General features: G+C 40.3%; 2 protein-coding genes across 8 annotated transcripts in view; one reads left to right on the top strand and one right to left on the bottom strand.

Annotated features, from left to right (window-relative positions):
- Nucleotides 1–330: 330 nt before the first annotated feature.
- On the top strand, nucleotides 331–13301 carry mtmr1a (myotubularin related protein 1a). Of its 6 annotated transcripts, none has more exons than XM_067580022.1 (19): nucleotides 331–691; nucleotides 1944–2049; nucleotides 2150–2173; nucleotides 4538–4603; nucleotides 6390–6477; nucleotides 6644–6738; nucleotides 6868–6975; nucleotides 7093–7191; nucleotides 7656–7739; nucleotides 8076–8225; nucleotides 8550–8738; nucleotides 8834–9019; nucleotides 9093–9251; nucleotides 9339–9386; nucleotides 9652–9744; nucleotides 9854–9967; nucleotides 10048–10091; nucleotides 10166–10298; nucleotides 11128–13301. In XM_067580022.1, the coding sequence occupies exons 1-19, from the start codon at nucleotides 585–587 to the stop codon at nucleotides 11293–11295; spliced, it is 2061 nt and encodes a 686-aa protein (XP_067436123.1). In that variant the 5' UTR covers nucleotides 331–584; the 3' UTR covers nucleotides 11296–13301. The 6 variants fall into 6 exon arrangements, with proteins under 6 accessions (XP_067436123.1, XP_067436125.1, XP_067436126.1 ...); XM_067580025.1 differs by lacking the exon at nucleotides 4538–4603 and adding an exon at nucleotides 3204–3227 and having other exon boundaries at nucleotides 332–691; XM_067580024.1 differs by lacking the exon at nucleotides 2150–2173.
- cd99l2 (CD99 molecule-like 2) overlaps nucleotides 13120–21353 on the bottom strand; it is a 23726-nt gene continuing 15492 nt past the window's right edge. The window contains exons 10-11 of one of the 2 annotated variants that reach the window (XR_010925414.1): nucleotides 14334–21299; nucleotides 13120–14274 (exon numbers count right to left, since the gene is read on the bottom strand). Coding sequence is in view for 1 of the 2 variants with exons in the window: in XM_067580029.1 (XP_067436130.1) it covers nucleotides 21238–21299 (62 nt within the window). In the remaining variant the exon portion in view is untranslated. Of the gene's footprint in view, nucleotides 21300–21353 lie in introns of both variants that reach the window. The other variant, XM_067580029.1, reaches the window with a different exon arrangement.

Here is a 21353-nt window from a genome sequence, read left to right as displayed (position 1 = left end):
TAATTTCTGCACATCAGTAATTCATGTACAACATACTCCCTTGCGTTTTTGTTGAGCATCATTGACGCAAACCCTCCTCAAGTACACGCATGACTGCCTTGATTCAAGGTCCCTCATTGGCTACAACCAGAAACTGCACGGTAACGTGTCGATTTTTGTTGTGTTAACAAATAAAAATAAAGCGTGTTAACACGACTAGACTGCACGTGTTAACATGCATTTTAATGCAGTGTAAACACGAAATTTCTGAGAGTATATTTGCTCTAACGGCCTTCAACACCGTGTTGCCTCCGTCCCGCATCTCTCCCCGCATCTCTTCAATAGGCGGAGCTACAGAGCGGGAAGAGATGCAGGCGAGAGGCAGTCAGGAAGAAACACACATTTTGAAATAAGAGGAAACCCACAGACTCAGCGGCAGAGCCTTTAAATACAAAACAAATTTTACTAATTGACAATCTCGAGCCCCGACAGGACAAACAGACACGCGCGCGGAGGGCGGACACAGGTTTCATTTCATCCGCATCTTAATCGCAGAGGAAACCGTCCGCCCCCAGTGACCCAGACAGTAAACAGTCCTCTGACAGATGGAGAAACAGGCCGGAGCCGCCGGGGCGGCGGACGGAGCAGGGCCGAACAGAAAGCCCTGGGGCTCGCCGACCTGCGGGCCAGCCGCCGGTGAAACCCAGGACAGGTGAGGAGGCTCGGTATTAATAGGAGAGTAAGCCAAACTTCGACGCCGAACTTTCCATTTACAGTTGTCTTGCTTTCCCACTATATTTCACTCCCCCTGAAACATTACACAAAATGTTTTCTGAATCAAGAGGATAATGTCTTAAATTCGGCATAGATATGACACATAAAGCTGCGCTTATTTAACGAAAAATCTGCTTTTAAAAACTGGCTGAAGAGTATTTCCCAATAAGCAAAGCCTAAAACATATTACAAGATTTTTGACTGGAGTTTAGGATAATCGTCTCACATCCGTTTTTAGCTGTGCTATCATATAGTAGCTAACGGTGTGTACAGACTACGTAATTCACCATATTATACGAGGATAAGGATAAGACAATCGTGCATATATTTAGACGGAAGTACCAAGTAGGCTAACAGACGGCTAATAGCTTGTGGTAGCTCAGTGAAACAGGCCTAGTTTAAAGTACTGCGTAGAGAACGCTGTAACGTTTATGTAGGCGACGCTATCGCTAATGTAAGGTTACGCAGATCAGTGACATCTGATCTGTCCGCCAACTGTCATGTTAACTTCATATTTTTTCATTAATTTGGCCTCTTTAACGAATACAATGTCCGGCAAATCAGTTTCCTGAAGGTAGAAGTCGTTAACTAGCGTTAACATCTGGAAAATCATCATCTCACAACTGGAAGCAGGACCGGATCAATACATCACCTGGGCCCGGGCAACAATGAGTTGTGGGCCCCCCGTTCGTTCTGTTATAATTTGATGAAATGTAGATTTATTTAATAATATGCACTATGTAAACATAAAATCTTTTCATTAAATGGTATGTGTATCTTTTTGTGCATTTTAACTGGATTTCATGATTCAGACATTTTACACATGTGCAAAAACAAAAATTTAAATTAATCGAATTAATTTGAGATATGGCCCAGCCCTACACCCTACCCAAAATATATCTTTTGACACACTTTCTCCACACAGAAATACTGTTTTTTATTAAATATTCCTTCTACTTTTACTTTGCTGTTTTTTTTCAATCATTAAGTTACTGTTAATGAAACTCAATACTTTCTGCCGATGTTTCACATTAAAAGCCAGGAAATATTTAAGATTGTGCTCCTTATGCTGCTAAAAGGCTTTTAACATGAAACATCTATGCACAAAGTGTCAAGACGATACCTGAATAGTGATAGAAAGAAATGATCTTGTGATAGTTTAAGTAAATATTTTCTCTCTTTCTCTTCAGTCCATCAGGTTCTCATGTAGAGTGGTGTAAACAGCTGATAGCAGCCACCATCTCCAGTCAGATCTCAGGATCAGTCACACCTGACATTGTGAACAGGGACAACAAGGTAGCTAACACACACACACGCACACACACATGCACACACACACAAACACAATCACATTCCTGACAATATTTCTCATCAGCTTGTGTTTTGTGACTGATAGGCTGGGAGAAGACCAGAATTTCTGGTAGGATTGGCACATATGTGTGTGTGTGGGCATAGCTTTGTGTGTGTTTCGGTGTGTGTGTGTCACAGCTGTTGTCATTGTTAAGTTCAGCTATTGTTGAGCTGCTGTACAGTTTTTTCTCTGCCTCGGCCTGTCAGCGCATTGCTTCCTACAGCCACAGCTGTCCTCAACCAAGGCACATGTTCTTCTGATAATTATTGATTTCTCTCATGTGTTGAACCTCATTTTTAAAAGCTAAGCATGTGGATGTTTATTAGACAGATTATCTTACATATTTTACACTAAGTATCTGATCCACTTCTCCGATGCGATGTGCTGTTTTGATAAACGACTGCAAAGTGAGGCTGCCAAGAACAATGACCAAAACGACAACTGTTTGCGTTCAAGTGACAGAGGCCCTCTAGTGGCTGTAGTAAGCATGACGGGAGCAAAGCAGGAAACCAGATGATGTTACTATAGAGACATCAAATCCACGTGAGGAGGAGGTCAGTTTGGATGCATGGATCAACAAAACATCAGACTTTAACACACAAGATTGCTATTCACTTCCTGTCTCCAACCATCAATCTAACCAAATGTTTTTTGGGCCCAAACCTGACCAGACCTTAACCATAGCTTCATCACATCATAAACAACGTTTAGTTGTCAACAGTGATTTGTTGGTGTCAGATCAGATTGTTCTGAGTGCATGGAGTAGAGGCCCTCTTTATTTACGCCACAGGAAACCTTGGAATGTAGATAGTAAATCCTAGTTCCATGGTTAAAGGGTTAGTTCACCTGAATACTGTACAATGGAGGTGAGTGGAATTGAGTGTATGTATCATATTGTAGCAGGTTTGCTTGATATCGGGAGTTGCAGTGCTCTTCTGTTATTGCTGTCGCTTGTCTTGTGCGTTTGCATCTGTTTGCATCAACCACCTGTCACCAAATACAACAATGGTTACAATATCCTCTTTGACATGGTCATGTGTTCTGTATGTGTGTGTTTGTGTGTTTATGTCCTGTGTACTCGGTGTGTTTAACCTCCCAGGTGTCCAAGAGGCTGAATCAGAGGGTAAGAGTGTACACAGGCTATTTTATGTGAAGTGAGCAGGTGTGTGAGAGTGAATGCAGACAGGTTTGATCAGTCAGTGATGTTTGAAGGTTGCTTCATGCACAAACCGGCAATACTTCCTCCAACAGACCTGCAGACAGAGCGCACTTATTCATCTCTGCTCCTTCTACCTCACTGCTTCTTTTTTTCTTTCTCTCTACCTTTTTTTCATGATTTTTCTTTGTTCTTTACCCCTACATTCTCTGAGTAAGACATCTGCCCTATAATTAAAACGTACCCATATGCCATTTTTATAATATCTTATATTTATTAGAGACATTTGAACAAGACTAAGGGTCATATTTACTAAGGATGTGAGGCCCCTTTTTAGACACTTACCAGTTGAATTGCGTTTCTTGTTATTTATTAAAGGACCGTACTGAGTTTTAGCTCATGCGATATGCATTTTAAGGTGTTCTGGTTAAGAGAACGCCTGTGAAGATGAGACAGATAAATGGAAATTCATACACATATCACCTGATTTATCACTGCAGACTGAAATCTAACATCTGAGAAAAGCAGGTTTAAAATCTGCGGCTTTGAAACAGGAAGAGACACGTGGAGACAGAGAGAGAGACGCAGTTTAAAAGACACATTACAAAGTGTCTTTTCCACATCGGGACTGTGGCGGGACTTATCTTTTGCAATAAGAGCCATGGGATCTTTAACGACCACAGTGAGTCAGGACCTCAATGTAATGTCTCATCCAAAGGACAGCGTCTCCTGCAGCACAGTGTCTCCGTCACTGCAGTGGGAGGTTGGGATTTTATTAGGACGAGAGGGAAGACTGCCCCCTACTGTACTAACAAGCCCACGTCTCCTTAGCTTCAGGTATTCTGCAGAAGCAGTGCATATGTTGGTATGGCTGCACTAATGCAGTTATGACAGTGATAATAACAGTGGTGGACTGACTGACACTACACTGTGTACATCAGCAGAAGCTTCAGTTCTCTGTCAGTGTCTACACATCCTGTAGGCATGCCTAGAAGGATAAAAACAGGCTTTGGGCTGCAGTTACACCTATAAAGTGTAAGTTGTTACATGACCTGTGTTCACAGCTGTATTGATTCAAAAAGAAGAGTTTCTCCTTTGTCCATAGACTGTATGTGGGTTGACTGAACCTGTCTGAAACGTCAGCACAGCAGCCACTGAGCCACTGATCATCTGACGGCACGCTGAAAGATATCTATTCATTTTCTCTCTCTCTCTCTCTCTCTCTCTGTTTTTCTCTTTTCTCTCACTTTCTCCATGCTGGCTCACCCCTGCAACAGGATTCACAGGATGAAGGGCTTTGTTACCATGGAGAAAGTGATTCTGAGCATCCTTCCAATGCTTTGGCAAGTCTCTTTTTGTCTGTCCTTTCTCCCATTTACTTCCTCCTCACTCCTGTCCTGGACTGCACGCCTCATCCAGCTCGTCCTCGTCTTCCCTCTCCTCTCCTCTCCTGTCCCAGCTTTCTTCTTGTTTTAGTGCTAGCGTCCCCAAAGAAAGAAGGTAGGAAGGAAACTAAGATTTCAATGAAACATCCACAACTCAGCTAAATGAAGTAGACCTCTGAAGCTCTGCCACTGCCTTTGGCTGCGTTTCAGGTGGTTTAACGATCAGTTCATCAAACAACTGATCAGAAAACAAAATCAAGAATGATTTTGATCATTACTGAAAATATGAAATAATAGATAAATCAATAAAAATGAATGACTGGGTGCAGCTTCTCCAGTGTGAGCATTTGCTGCTTTTCTCTGTTTATTATAGTCAACTGAATATCTTCAAGTTTTGGACTGTTTGTTGGACAAAACATTTGAACACATCACCTCGGGCCCTGATTTTCCCTACTTTCTGATCAAATCAGAAACATAACGGAGAGATTAATTGATAATGAAAATAGTCAGTTGAAGTCTCAGTAACATCAAAATTTCCTTCGTCCTCAGACCTGAAAAGGCACTGAGACATTTTCTGTTTTTTACTGGCATTTCATTTCATCAGTCAATTTTTGTGTGAAGATGTCAGTTTGTTTGCTAGCTATGAAATCATCAGATAACATGTCACTGAGTCAATTAGCAACCCCCGGCTAACTCATCTACAAGTTTTAACAGTCTTTGTCAACTAAGTTTGCAGCAGCTGCTGACCTACAGAGACAACATGACTAACAGTGTGTTAGGTGTCAGTGGTGAAGCTCCTCACTGCAGGCTGGAGGTCGGGAGGGGCCACATGTCCTTCACCCACACAGTCTATAAATAGTCTCTCAGCAATGAAATACCAGCAGTGCTCTCAGCAGATTTGCAACTTGTGTTTACTTGTGCTTGTAATGTGTTTACTGGTCTAATGCTGCTGTCATCAGTTATTTAGATTAACATCATTTATTTAAACAATATTTACTCAGTCAGCAACTTAAAATGTTAACTAAAGCTCACCAACAGTTAAGCTAGCCAGCAGATAAACTAACTAGCTAGCTATTTAGCTAACTATAACAGTAAGTATAAAAGCTATCTTGACGCCGGTTTACTGTTGGATTGCTGTACAGAGTCCCAGCAGAACTGACGCTGGCATGTTTTATGCTGTGGTAAAACTGAGTTAAGTTAGCGAGAACCATTGAGGGAAAAAGACCGGACGTCACAGTTGCCTTCAAAATAAAGGTCTAGATTACCACACCAGAGGTACAATTTCTAAATAGCCTCACTGTATTCGCCCCCTGTGGTATCACCATCATAGCTTTGAAATGATTTCAGACTTTTTGTTGGCCAAATCCAAAATCTGTTTTTATTTAAATAAAAGAAACAAAAACCCACATACATCTATTGTAGCTAAGTAGGACAAGCTAGCTTAGCTGCTGGCTAGCTTTAGTTACCATTTTATATATTCTCAATCAAACTAAGTTGCTGAGTATAAAGTGTTTAATTCATGTTAATCTAAATAACTAATTATGAGCAACATAAGACATTTTTAGCAAACACATTAAGTTTCAAATCTACTGGCTATAGCCATCAGCATCTCAGAGATTATTGCTGTTTTGTAATTGCTGAGAGACTGTTTATTAACTTTTTTTTTCCTGGAGCCTGACTTCCAGCTGGCAGTGAGGGGTATTTGGGCCTAGCTGCTTGACTGACTGGTCTGTATTCTGTGTAGAACCTTCCAGCTCTGAGATACGGGGCGCAAGTCAAAGTGTTCCAGAACCAGGTTCCTCTGCTACCAGGAGAAAGCATCAAGGCTACAGGTAAGTCCATCTTCTCTTCTCAGTCCATATTTATCACGCTTATTAAGCAGCTCACAATATCAATTATTAAAACTTGACATTTTATTTAAAATGTCACACTAACTATTCTAAACCTTATCCTGTGTGTGTGTGTGTGTGTGTGTGTGTGTGTGTGTGTGACGTGCAGTAAAGGATGTGATGTACATCTGTCCATTCAGTGGTCTGGTTAACGGGACTCTGACCATCACAGACTACAAGCTCTACTTCACCAGCGTGGAGAGGGTATTGCACATCTCATTTAATGTTGTTATTAACGTGGAAGCTTTTCACCTTTAATTCACAATCACACATCTTACTTCTCCTCAGTGTGTGTCCTTGCAGCTGTGTTCATTTCAGTCTGTGTACATCCAGGACTCTCCATTCATTCTTGACGTGAACCTGGGAGTCATCAGCCGACTGGAGACCATCAGCGTCCCCAACCAAGGAGAGAACAACAAAGGATTGGAGCTAGTCTGCAAGGTACCACACACACCAAATATCTCTTAGCATACTGTACATGTATGTAGATTATTACAAATTTGAATTTCCAATAACTGATATAGTATCTGCCAATCTGTGATCTCCTCCCTGCATCAGGACATGAGGAGTCCGAGGTTTGCCTATAAGACAGAGGAGAGTCATCCGGATATAGTGGAGGTGCTAACCAAACATGCCTTCCCTCTCTCCCACAACCTGGTCAGTTTCATTCAAATGTCTTCTTTATATTGTGTATCTTGTGCTGCAAAGCCATCATGCAACACACATTGGACCTCATGCGAGAACATTTTCATATTTTTCTCCTGAATTGTCTTGTTGTAAATATCTTTTTTCAGTCATTAACTTAATCGACGCAAGCACAAGCACAACAAATTGAGAAGTGCCAGTAGTGTTATTGTAGGACATGTGATGGACATGGAAATTTGACAAAATCCAAAATCCAATCCAGTCAACTGGCATCCATGAAGATGATGATTTGCTGAACAGAATATTCATTTTTCCTTTAGTTTGTTTCAGTTTTATTTTGTATTTTAGTTGATTTCAGTATCATTTTTAAACTCTTAAATTCATTCAGATTGAGAAATTATGATTTTTAATCAGTTTCCTCTGGTGACTGGATGTGAACATACTTGTAATAACTGTCCTGTGACGTCCTCTGGCAGCCTCTGTTTGCCTACCAGTACAAGGAGCAGTTTCCTGTGGACGGCTGGAAGGTGTACGACCCAATGGCAGAGTACAGACGTCAGGTGACTGCACACTGACAGTAGCAGTGACAGAATCAGTGAAGAGATGCCAGGCTGCTTTAAGATTCATATCACACTCACAGCTGAGAAAACAAAACAATCCTCCTAGAACTATAAGTAGCTGTATTACATGGTATTATGATGGAACTGTATCAACTGTATTGGCCTGTGTTTACCATCATGTCATGTTCCTTCTACTGGCTGGTTAGAAATACAATGAAACACATTTTTAAAAAGACATACACAGTGAGTGTTTTTATCTTACACATACCGCAGCAATCGTTTAATCATACTAAATATGTTTTTTTTTGTTCTTGTGGTTGGTGGTTTGTTTGTCAGGGTCTCCCTAATGAGAGCTGGACCATCAGTAAGATAAATAGCACCTATGAGCTGTGTGACACTTATCCCTCCATCCTGGTCATCCCCACCAACATCACAGACGAAGACATCAAACGAGTGGCCGTGTTCAGAGCCAGGCACCGCATACCGGTCAGTCTGAAGAATCACACACATGTCTGAAGCTGAGACTGACACATCATTCTGGACCTTAGAACCAGCAGTTGACAAAACAATTCCAACCTTGAATGAATACAGTTAGCTTAGCTTACATTTTTCTCACCAAAACACATTTTACAGTGTATATTGTATATACTACATGTCTGGTGTTATTCTATAGTTTTCTTATTATCAACAAATCCCATGAAATCATTGGCGTTTACAAGCAGCCCTAATTTCAGGCAGCAGGACGACTTTTGTAGGATTGACAACAATGGCAGTCCTCCTGATCCTGAACTAGTGTTGCTCACCCTGCAGGTCTTATCCTGGATCCACCCAGAAACTCAGGCCACCATCGTACGCTGCAGCCAGCCGTTAGTCGGCCCTTCAGACCGTCGCTGTAAAGAGGATGAACGCTTTCTCCAAATCATCATGGACGCCAACGCCCAGTCTCATAAGCTCACCATCTTTGACGCACGGCAGAGTAGCGTAGCAGTCACCAACAAGGTACTCTACACTCTACACTTCTCTTCCCGTCTGCACACCCTGATATTCCACCTTCAATCTGATTTTGTTGCCTCTCTTCAATCCACCTCATACAGGCAAAGGACGGAGGGTTTGAAAGTGAGAGTTTCTATCCCAGCGTGGAGCTGAACTTCCTGGATATCCCCAACATCCATGTGATGAGGGAGTCTCTGAGGAAGATGAAGGACATGGTTTATCCTACCATAGATGAAGTCCACTGGCACTCTAATATTGACCAGACGCACTGGCTGGAGTACATACGGGTGAGCCTCACACATGAAAACACACAATAAAGAATAATAGTCTTGTTATGTGACGTGTCTCTGTTGTGTGTAGTTGTTACTAGCAGGAGCAGCTAAGATAGCTGATAAACTGGAGTCGGGGAAGACGTCGGTGGTGGTTCACTGCAGTGACGGCTGGGACCGAACGGCACAGCTCACCTCTCTGGCCATGCTGATGCTGGACAGCTACTACCGCACTCGCAAAGGATTCCAGGTCACTCACTACATCACAACATTAGTTATATACTTTGGTCTTCATCTATACAACATAATAATGTACTGTGTGTGTGTGTGTTTGCAGGTTCTGGTGGAGAAGGAGTGGATTAGTTTTGGACACAAATTTGCTGCTGTAAGGAACCAGTAGAGAATATGTGCAACTAATTAACAATCATGGTAAAAAAAAGGCTTCTAAAAGCTCTAGAGAGACTCCTTACTTACAAATAAAAGTTATTAAGAGAAGCAGCTGAGAGTGGCTGTAATGTAACATGTAGATCTGTACACACTGTGCTCAAAACACATTGCATATCTCTACTTGTCTTTGTCTGTGCTGACTGACAGACCGCTGCACACCTACAGTGTAAACACATGGTGTAAAGGTGTTTTCTGTGTTGTAGCGCGTGGGTCACGGTGATGAGAACCATGCCAACTCAGAGCGCTCGCCTCTCTTCATCCAGTTCATGGACTGCGTCTGGCAGATGACTCGTCAGGTCAGGATCCTTCCGCTGTTGTGATCAAATCAAAATCTGAAGAACTAATAATAGTAGACGTGTAGAAGCTGCCACTCTCCACTAATCACACATGTTGTTCTGACTGCAGTTCCCAGCAGCCTTTGAGTTCAACGAGCTGTTCCTCATCACAGTGCTGGACCACCTGTACAGCTGTCTGTTTGGTACATTCCTCTATAACAGCGAACAGGAACGGGCAGCCAAGGTGCGTACCACTCCTCAGGTAACAGGGTCGTGTGTCTGATGAGTTGTGTCAGTTTTAAAGTCTTCCTGTTTGCTCTGCAGGACGTTCAGACCAGCACTGTGTCCCTGTGGTCCTACATTAACAGGTGAGCTATCTGTCTCATTGATCAATCAGTCCATGAGTGACTCTTTCTGACTGTTCGACATTGTCCCCTACCAGCCAACCCGAGGACTTCACCAACCCCTTCTATGTGGACTACGAGCACCATGTTCTGTATCCGCTGGTGTCTTCCAGACATCTGGAGCTGTGGAGCAGCTACTACGCTCGCTGGAACCCACGCATGAGACCACAGGTGGGGAGGATTATTTGTGTAGTAGATTGGTAGAGTTAGATTCTTGCATTTCAGTGATTATCATCAGAATCATTTCAGGTCATTGACATTTCATTGTCTTTGACCTATGGTGCTATTTTTTCTTCATAAAACTGTGAGGAGTATCAGTCACTAGTGTTAGGCAACTGTCGAGGAAAGAAGAAACTGTAGATTGCAAGAATAAAATTATAAAACTTCACTCATAATATTTATCACATAAATACAACTTTACTTTTATATTAATTATATGTCGTTTCTCATAAAATTCCAATTTTATTTTAAAATATTATGCCTGTTTATCATAAACTGACAGCTTTACTTACAACATTCTTTCTTGTAAAATACAAAAAAATACAAGGAAAAAAGTCACAATATTTTCTTTTAACATTTATAACGTATGATTATCATTATTAGGTATTACAACTTTTGATTGTAAAACTGACTTTACTCATTATATATATATTTATGTGAAATTATAACTGTACTCAGGATAATTTACCCTTTTTTGTAAAACTACAGCTGTATATCATAATATTATGCCTTTGTCTTGTACAAGTATGACTTAAATATCATTAACAAATATTCTGACCTTTTCTCTATTTGTTATTCTCATAACATAACACCTGTACAGATACCCCCCCTCCCAGAGTGTCCCTTACAAAGCCAACTTAGTGTTTAATGTCATAATGTCAGGCAAATTACAACCTGGATGTTAGTTTTTCAGTGTAATCTTCATCATGTAGCAAGAAAAACTCTTCTGACTGACTGATCATCCAAACTAAGGAAAGAGACACTTGTGATTGTATTTCAGGTGCCGGTGCATCAGACTCTGAAGGACCTGCTGATCCTGAGGGCAGAGCTGCAGAGGAGGGTGGAGGAGCTGCAGAGAGAAGCCACCTCCCATTCCCTGTCCTCCTCCTCTGAACACTCTCCCTCCCCTACACACACCACTGGAACTCCACTGCACACTGCTGTCTGACACACACACACACACACCAGAAACACACTTACACATCACTGTCACACACTCACACAAGGTTTTATGCATGTTTTACTCCCATTACTAAAATGTTTAAAATGTGAGAGAAAGACATTCCTACATTTGTGCAAAAACATTTTTGCAAAGTAAAATGATGTTTGTGAAGTAAAAAGAAGTATTTAAAGAAGCTTTAGGAATCTAACAGTTCAGTTCCTACGGTCTCGATTCGATTCAGAATCGTTTAAGAATTGAATGAAGTGCCACCAGTTTTACCTGCAAGTGTTTTCATTTTGAATGAAGAACTGATACCGTTTGTCTCAGGGCTCTACTTTGTCAATATTCAGTGGTCAGTGATTCTTCTACTTCCCTCGTGCAAACACTGCCTCCTTTGTTAGATAAGAGCACCGACCAAACCTGAAGCACTGCTGCCTGGGACTGAACACAGATGTCTTTCTCATGGACGTTTTCCTTTATTTGTCTAAAAGGTGTTGTTGTTATTTCTTTACTTTGTGTCTTTCCATGTGTCTCTGCTCCCACATGTGAGTTTGTGTTCTGCGATTGCCAACCACGTTACTATAGTAACATCTCTTCTGACTAGTGTTTCTCACTAATAAACCAAACTAGAGCTTTGGCGGGTAGAGCTCATCTCATACTGTAAGTAGTGAACATCCTGCCTGTTTGACTGTTTGTCATGTTTTTACAGCCTGACAGCACACTGTATTTTTGAGGCCAGTACTGATATTGATATTTGAGAGTTTAAAAATCCAGTAACGATTTATCAGTTGGTATCAGTTTTCTAAACTACATATAAATATTTTTTTTTTAAGAATTGTGACCAAGATCTGTACAGAGCAGGACAGTGTCACCGGTACCATCTGTTGTTTTTTATGTGTTTTTTTTTTTTTTTTTGCTTCAGCTTAAGTTATTTTTATTGAAATTTTCCAGGATTCCTTATTGCCTCTGCTTCATTCATATCTTTTTTTGGATATAATCCTGCCCGCAGACCTGCTTCAAATTCATTACGAACTCAAAGCAAATTTTTACCTCGCATTATTCATATAAATTGAACAGACGGAGCGATTTCGCAGTCTGTCCAACCAGCCAGTGCACTGACTATACAGATGTTAGCTGTAGCAACAGTGACTGATGTCAGAATTGACCAAAAAATCTTTTTTTCCCCCTCCAGTCTCTCTGCATCCTTCTATTCTGGATGTTTTTAGATGGTCACAAAGTGTTTTCAGAATTTGAGTCTTTGCATTCCTTTATATGCAATGCACCATCTAAAAATTGTGATTTGCTTTCAGTAAAAATGGTGCCATGCTAGCCAAGCATGAGTACAATTAGCACTGAGCCAAACGTTAGCGCTGATTATGGTTTCAACTCTACTCATATTGCCTTTATTTCAAGAATCCAACTTAATCTGCAATTTCATTTAACCTTAGATAAACAAATCTATCCTGTTTGTTGGATGAACCAAGTTAGCTGGATAAGAATTTACAGGATAACTTTAGCCGGCTAACATCAGAGGATTAGTTAAACCTCATAAAGAACTTGTTTTAAATAATCACAGTTCATATTTTACCCACTCACAGCTCTGTCCTGTGTTTTTTTTAAATAATATCAGTGTATTTTTACAGATCATATGTAATATAACCCATACTGTCATGTGATGTAATGTGTATATCTTGTCTTTTTTATGTTAATAACATGTCTGTGTAATTACATGAATATCACAACCCTTCTCCTAATGAGCCATAATCACTTCCGACATTCCATTGTAAACAATAAAAAAAAAAGAAAGGAAGAATTCAAATGTCCAGTCTCTTTCATGACTTTTCAAATGGTTTATTTAATTGGTTGATATTAGTAACAAGTAGGTGTAACATATTGCCAGAGTTATAGTGGAATAAAAGAGAAAGCAGAGTTAGGTTTCACTATTACACTTCAAGCAATGAAGACTGTCCAACATTCAGTTGTCAGAAGGACACAGAGTTCAACACTCGTAAGCTACAGTTACTGTGTATACAGTATGAAGAGAAAAGCATGCATCAAAGTGTCTATAAGAACAGTATTCTGTGTAAGTGTGTACGTGTTGTATGTGGACAGCCTTGCAAAGCCAGCCCTCAAACATCTTGTGTCTTTGCTTCTGGGTTTCAAAATGGAAAATAAAACATATTCATGCATTCATATGTGTTTCTGAATCCAAAAGTGAGGTTGAAAGATTTGGCTGGCTTTGCAGGACTCTGTGACAGGCACTGGAGAGGACAGTCCGAGAGGCAACATGTTTGACAGAAGTGGTCAGTGTCATGTGACCGCCTCCACACAGGCTCTGTTCAGAGGAGAAGACCTCAGGCAGACACACTTCAGATAATACAACACACAGTTTGGAGACCAGGTAGGTATTTTACAAAGCCAGCTAACACAATATTCCAGTTTGTAGTTCAGGATAGGAACCAGGCTTGCAATGGCACTTTTTATGTTGCTATGGTAACAAATAACAAATTCATAACAACACCTGTAACAAACTGGGGACGTGGGGTTTGAAAGCTTACCTGGGAGTTTATGTTGCATTCACATCATATGTGATGGATGGTAGATTTCCATATTAAAGACTTGCGAGCATTCATGTTCTCAAGACAGTTGTATGATTACAGAGTTGTTTGTGTAGAGCTACAACAATTAATTGATTAGTTGCCCACTATTAAATTAATCACCAACTAGTTTGATAATCGATTAATCATTATTACGACTTCAATGTTGACATGAACGCTATTCACAAGTCAGAACCTCAAAACTTTGACATGACGTGAACACAACATTTCCAGGCAAGGAGGGTCTGATAAAAGCTGCCATGGAGTTGCATTATGGGAAATGTAGGATCCAGAGTTTTTGTAGCTTGATCCCTACTGTGGACAAACAGTCAGCATATCTCAGCCTTTGCTGCTTCGATTCAGACCACTGTATTTTTTTTTTATCAGTCTCTGACAATTTCCCCAAGTTTATGGAAGTGCAATACCAAATTTTAAGTCAGAATTAACAGTATATCTTTATTCTGATGCCTTAAACCTGAACTACAAAGCAACATTCTACTGACTGACACACAGAACCATGTGTTTGTGTTTTTGAAAGGCAAGACTTTACAAGAAATGACAGCGTGGCCGATGATTATGATTTAGTCATGTCAGCAGTCACTCAGTTAGCCCAAGGCTTGCTTTCATCTAAGGCTGTCACTTTTTATTAGTTTGCATGTCTGATCCACTGCATGACCTTGCTGTCCTGTCAGTAAACTAGGCTAATGCAAACTAACAGGCTGTGCTAAATGAATCATTATGACCCCAAACTATCTGAGTAATGTGAGAAAGCTTTTTGGATTCAACACCACAGATGGAAAAACGATGGATAAAAGTAAGGCTGTTTGCTAGCTTGTCACTCGGTGAGGCAGTGGAGACACTGCAAGAGGGACACGTTTGAATTCATTCAAACAAAGCTTGTTAGTTAGAATTTGTTAAAACTGTAAAAACTACTTTTAAAAGCATATATGGATTTGCTGGCAGCTTATGTGCTGACATGTTCTGTTGGTGTAATGTAGAATGCTCCTAGAAGCACCTTTTTATATACTGTATATAATTATAAATTGTCAACAGTTGTCAAGTCTAAATATGTGTCTTTAGCCAGGTTGATCCAGTGATTCCCATCTAACATACAACTAGGGACGGCTGCTTTCCTTTTTTTTTTTGCCATGCTGTTGTAGCTTTTAAACAATGCTTGTGAAATGGCAAACCTGGACTTTGTAAAGAGTGAGCTGAAATCTCACTTTACGCCTCAATTATTTTAGCATGCTTTGTAAAATGCCTCCTCTTCAGACCAGTAGTGACACCACTACTGCTACTTTGGACCTTTCTTGCTCTGGCACTGTGTACACCTTCCAACTGTCTTCTCTACAATGGTCTGACCTGACAGCACACCAGGCGGTCTGTCTCAAGCCCTACAAGAGAATACCCCACCAGAGTCCAAAAACCTGACCATTTACAGGTATTTAAAGCAGTATCAACATCCACAGTGCCAGTAATAACTGAGTCATTCACACATGTATTTAAGTGAGGATTGTTCAAGATCAGATGTGACAAGTGTCGTTCATTACACATTATTTGTGAGATATCAGGTGCAATTTATTGCAGAACAAATCTGCACTTTCCTTTCATGGACGTAAAAATGTCCCTCTCTATGTCTTCACACACTCTACTCTTCCCTCTAATCCATCAAGTCCTAATCCAACCATCACAGCTAATTCAAACGTTTACATCAGACTGCAGGGACATTTTAGTTACAGGTTAAAGCACAGAATCCTTCATTATCGTTTCAAAACCGTTTTGCTTTAGTGCATCACTTACAAACAGATAATTCAATCCCAATACATAAAGGCAAAGTCAATCTCAATCAATGCTACATCTTTGGTGAATTTTAATTTTTGCTACAAGCTAGAGGTTTTTGCAATAGCAGATATCTAAGATATGCAATACATTCATTAACAGACAGGTTTGTTATTTTGTGTTTTGTGTGAAGTTCAGCTTTCAGCAGCCTGAGCTTGATGTAACACCCGCACCTCTCAGTCCCCTGGGTGCTTTACCCCCACCTTCCTCCCATTCTACTAAGTTAACCACCCAGAGGACGCGAAAGTCGTGGCTGTTGCTCGTGCTCAGGTGCAGCTACGGGGGTGTTCAATGAATACTGCAGCGTGTCCCTGTGGGGGCTGAGCAGGGTATAAGGCAAAGAGAGAAGCACCATTTGAATACACAGCTGACTGGACAGAGGTGGTCGTCCATGCGTGACTTACAAAGTGTGCTGATCAGTTTAACAGCTTGCTACTCCAACTACTCATTGTCTCTGAACACTAACAGACACTAATCAGGTTCAAAAAGCAGCTCAAAAACCACACTGGATCGTTTTAAGTTCTTGAAATGTTCTCAGCTGCCAAGACTACAGCATTGACCACAGATCTCTCAGGGTCTGGTGCACAAAGGTTCTGTTAGACTGGTGTGCTGAGTTAGGCTGATCACAATTGTTGCTCTTAAATTCAAAATGTATACATCTACATATCTACATTGGGTGTCTGTGTACGTGTTGTGCTCCACACAATTGGCTCGCTTGTAGGTGCGTACGGTCCTTAATCAAATGAACAGCAACAAGGGAAAGACTTTATAAATGCAGTTCTGCTGTTGCTACACTCTTCACTAAAATTTATGATGGTTAAACCTCTATTGTGCTAAGCACCTTTCTAGGGTTATGGTTAGGGTTAGGGTTAGGGTTAGGAAGAACTCATAGTGGATTTGTCTTGCTTAAGATTGTCAAGAACCAGCTGGCTTAATGAACATACTGTACATGTTTGTCTATAGTTTATTTGCCACAAACAAAGCTTATCTTTGTGCAACCAGCCTCTGAGCACAGTGTTGTATAAAGAACAGTGACAAGCAGCTTGGAGTGTTCAGGGACTTTGAGAGAAGGAGCGACACAAAGGAATTGTGGGTAGAAACGGCTGCTTTTCCAAGGCAACATGGAGGAGACCAGGGTGTGGCATTCAGTAGGACTGTGCTGCATCCATCAGATATGTAACACACTTGTTTTATAGGCCTTCAGTGCAGCTCTGTCTAACACTATTTACAGCTCATACAACACATACTGCTTCACTATCTGACATGTTTAAGGACATGATGTAACTCACTCAGTCAAAACCTGAAATCCTTCACACATTCACTTCTATCAGACACTATTCAGATCATGTGCAATGCATGATGGTAGCTGGTTACCAATCATCGCTTATGCCACGTTCATGTCATGTGTGTGTTGTTTTCTTCTTCTTCAGGTTTTAAAACATATGTAAGCTAGGTGGTTCAAAAGCGTGTTCAAAGTGACTGGCTGGAAGGTGCAAGGTGAAATGACTATCCTGACGAGAGTGGTCTCTTCCAGGATGACAATGCCCCCATCCATAGTGCACGAGGGGTCACTCAATGGTTTGATGAGCATGAAAATGATGTGAGCAGTCACCAGATTTCAACCCAGTTGAACACCTATGGCAGAATTTGGACCGATGTGTTAGACAGTGCTCTCCACCACCATCATCAAAACCAAATGAGGGAATATCTTTTGGAAGAATGGTGTTCATCCCTCCAGAAGAGTTCCAGAGACTTGTAGAATCAAGGTGCACTGAAGCTGTCCTGGTGGCACGTGGTGGCCCAACACCTTATACACTGTATATAGCTTGTGTATTTAACCCTCACACGACCAATTCTGCAATCACACAGCTTTAAGGTGTCTCATAATGTGAACACTCAGTGTCACCTTCCACACATAACATGAATGTGGTCTTATTCACGTTTTATCCAGTATCTTATGCTGTGAAATAATTTAAGCCCCACTATACAGGCTTTTAAATACTAAAGATTGTTCTATAAAATGACGAGACAGACTAAATACAGTATCAGACTGTTTAGTAAACAGTGAATGATTTCAGACGCAACCAAGGTCTCCCAAATAAAAGCTTTCTCGCTTAGGAACAAATGAGATTCCAGGAGTCTTTAGGAAAAACATTGGCAATACAGAACAAACTCACTCACCAGGAAGCAGTATCTAGCTACAAAAAGTTAAGCTGAGTTATTAGGAAAAGTCAGTTGGGTACAAAGTGTAAAAAGAGCAGGCTAGAGTGTAAACACACACACACACACACACACACTAAAGAGTATAGTCTAATGCTAAGAGTACAAACACAGAACTGCTCACAGTAATATGTACAACCATCACAACTGTCCAAAAACGCTCGTCACGATACTTCAACATCCTATCGCTATCTAACTTCATCTACACAGCTAAAGCAGACTTCTATTTTTTTGAAATGCATATTATTGTAATCAGTATCATCTCTGTGGCAGTGCCGACTCCTCTTCCACTTCATACGTCTGTCATTGATGCTCTGACATCGCATCAATACCGCCACTCCATTAAAACTTCAACCCTTGTATTTTTATTCCTGTGGCAGCTAATTTGAACTCTACCAAGCTACAGGGAGAGGACAAAATAAAACATAGTAAAGACCTCAGTATGCTGCAAACGAAGCTGACAAGACTTTTTGTGAGTACAAACAACTGCGACACCATGAAGGCCTCCGACTAACTGGAAGGTTTGTTCCATATTTGTGTAAAACTACAAAGACGACCTAAAGACAGAGCTCCTGGAGGGAGATCAGGGAGGCAGTGTGATGCAGTCAGAAGGAGGCATGACAGCAAGCTTTTCATTCTGCCTTCAAGTGTAGCCAATCAGAACAAGTATATATACTTGCCTTAAACAGTCTAGTGTGTTTGAAGCATAATGAGGTCTTAACATCATCAAAAACGTGAAAGCCCCTGTCTAGGATTAGAGCATTCTAATATCTAAGAAGACACAGAATAATGCTACATGTAGGAGCTTTAAATAAGCACATCACAAAAGCAATATCTATTACAGAACTATTATACTAAATCTTTATGTCCCACTGTTGTATGTCAAAATTCATATTACAGGACTGTAAAAAACTGGACAAACTTTTAATAATTTCACTGATTCCGAACCAAAAACATTTCAGAAATAAATTGGTTTTACTGACTAATTTTAGATAACTGAGTTCACATTTTTATATTTAATAACATTATCATTGAATTATATAATATAATATCTTATCCCTAGTTTTGTACTGGTAATTAGAGGAGGAGTAATGAAGTTTTTGACCACAGTGTTGCTATGGAGAAATCTGAATGTTTTTTAGGACTAAAGGAAACACATAATGTATTTGGTGAGAAAAACTAACAAGAAAATTCCACAGACTTTAATTTGTTGTCTTTATCAATTTCTTCTTGAGGCTTCCAAAATGCTTGGGAGTTGATAGCTGTCTGGCGCAGAGCTATTTTTATACATATTCCAGTCTTCCCAGTAGAATTTCTCACTACATGTAAATTCAAAGTGGCCACTGTGGGAGAAAGGATCAATTTGGAGTTGTTCCAAAAAACATGGCACCTCAAAATTAAGACATAAATAACCAAACAATATAAGCTAGTGTATTACTTTCTTCAACAAAAGTCACATTTCACATATTTTCTGCCTGTCCATGAGCCTCATCACAGCCTGATTCTTCCAAACAAAGTGCTGTGGTTTTCTCTTTTTCAAATACTTCACCACTGAAGAAGAAGATCCCTTTCAAATGAATTGAGAAAGAAGAGCACACACTGCATTTTTAAGCTTAAACTGCAGAGGAACTGATTTAGCTAGCATCATTTTTTTTTTGCTACATCAAGTGTGGTGAGTCCTTGTTTATGATTCATATTTGGTGCTACAGTGAAGACCCTGAACTGTGAGTGTTACAGGGCTGAACTTTACCAGGAGTCTGGTAGATTAATGACTATTCTCACTACAGTTGTTTTACCATCACCACTTCGGAAAACCAAGCTTCTCCAGGCTTCCTTCATTAGTGTCATTAAAGGCTAGTTGAAAAAACATTTCATATTAGGCTATTTACACTATAAAAAGTCACAGGTTGTAAGTAGACAGAAAATTTTGACGCCTTAATTTTCCCCACTGCAAAAAGATCCCAATCTGAATAAGGCAACTTTGTACATTAAGATAGACAATAAGAGGAGGGTTGAGATGGAGTAACATGTAGCGACTAATGATGTAACTGTCACATGATGTAAACAGCAGTTACCTGTCGTAACTTTGGTTCTATGAGTGTGTACCTTTGTCTACTAGTGGATAACTAACTAATAGTAAAAACGTATCAGAGGACAAAGCAGGCACCAAATGTAATGAAGCCTGTTGTCAGTGATCACTGATTGTTAATAGATAACACTCATTATAATAGAGTCAACTGAAAACGGAATAAAATGTCACATTTTGTAGGAATAAGGGAAACTTATGACATTAGTTGATATTAGTATCGTTATATGCAGTAACTCCAGTTCTATGTGCCTCACCCTCAGTTTAACATGTTACTTTTCCTATCAGTAAGTGGCTACTGTAATGTCAGATTATTACATTATCTGCATTTTATCACATTTCACAAGTGATAACATAATCAGTGGCTACAAGACTTTGAATAGAAATCTATTCAAAGTAGAAATCTATTAGGAATATTGTCAAATGTTCTTCATTTACTCTGTTTTTTTTTTTGTTTTTTTTTTGTTTTCTTATTTCCGTCATTGTGCATCAACAAACAAACCAATGTGATGTGATGTGTCAAAGCGGGAAAACTGAGAACTGGTGCATTCCAGTTAAAGTCAGGAAATTCCTGATTACACTTCACATCTTCAACTCATATTAAAAACCACCATGAAAAAAAAAACACTGGGCATGTGTCAAGGTTCTCACTGGTGCGATGGGTGGCTCTGCCCAGGGACTCAGATATTCTCCAAAAGCTTCCTTATCCTCCTTCTGATTCACTGGACGTTCAGCTCCCTAAACATGTTCCACAATGTACAGTAAAAACAAAATTCACTTACATACAAGAAGCCAATCTGTTGCCTTTTTTGTTTGCCAGTATTCCACCTTCGCTGTGTGAGGAGCTCAGCAAAAGGCTACAACTGAAGCTCCAGCTCACAGAGGAGAACTCACACGCTGAAGGCTGCTAACTGTAAACAGACGCTGTTAGTTTTGTTTAAACTACTATATACACATACATTTGGCAAGGTTCAATACACTGCCATGTTTACAGCAGAGGATAAAAAAATGGTGTTCACATTCAGCGTAGAAGAACAATTCCCAGCTTCTACAGCACAGAGCTGCAGGAGCTGCAGGATCAACAAGGACATGCTACACAACAGACAGTCTATCCTGTAGCATGGTGTGTGTGTGTGTGTGTGTGTGTGTGTGTGTATGTGTGTGTGTTTGTTTATGTGTGTGTGTGTATGTGTGTGTGTGTGTGTGTTACACAGCATTCTCTGCAGTGGGAGGTTCAGCACTGGGTGGCTCCAGGAGAGTCTGTTGGACTGCAGAGGCAAAGAAACAAACAGATGATGGTTGATACACAGATCATCTCTACT

Source organism: Thunnus thynnus, chromosome 22 (genome assembly GCF_963924715.1).
Source record: "Thunnus thynnus chromosome 22, fThuThy2.1, whole genome shotgun sequence".
NCBI lineage: Eukaryota > Metazoa > Chordata > Actinopteri > Scombriformes > Scombridae > Thunnus > Thunnus thynnus.
This window is presented reverse-complemented; position numbering and strand designations above follow the sequence as displayed.

Coding starts and splice junctions, on each gene's coding strand:
- mtmr1a (XM_067580022.1), top strand. CDS start 585: ATGGAGAAACAGGCCGGAGCCGCCGGGGCGGCGGACGGAGCAGGGCCG. Junction 2,174..4,537: donor GGAGAAGACCAGAATTTCTG/GTAGGATTGGCA, acceptor CCCCTGCAACAG/GATTCACAGGATGAAGGGCT. Junction 10,092..10,165: donor CTGTGGTCCTACATTAACAG/GTGAGCTATCTG, acceptor GTCCCCTACCAG/CCAACCCGAGGACTTCACCA.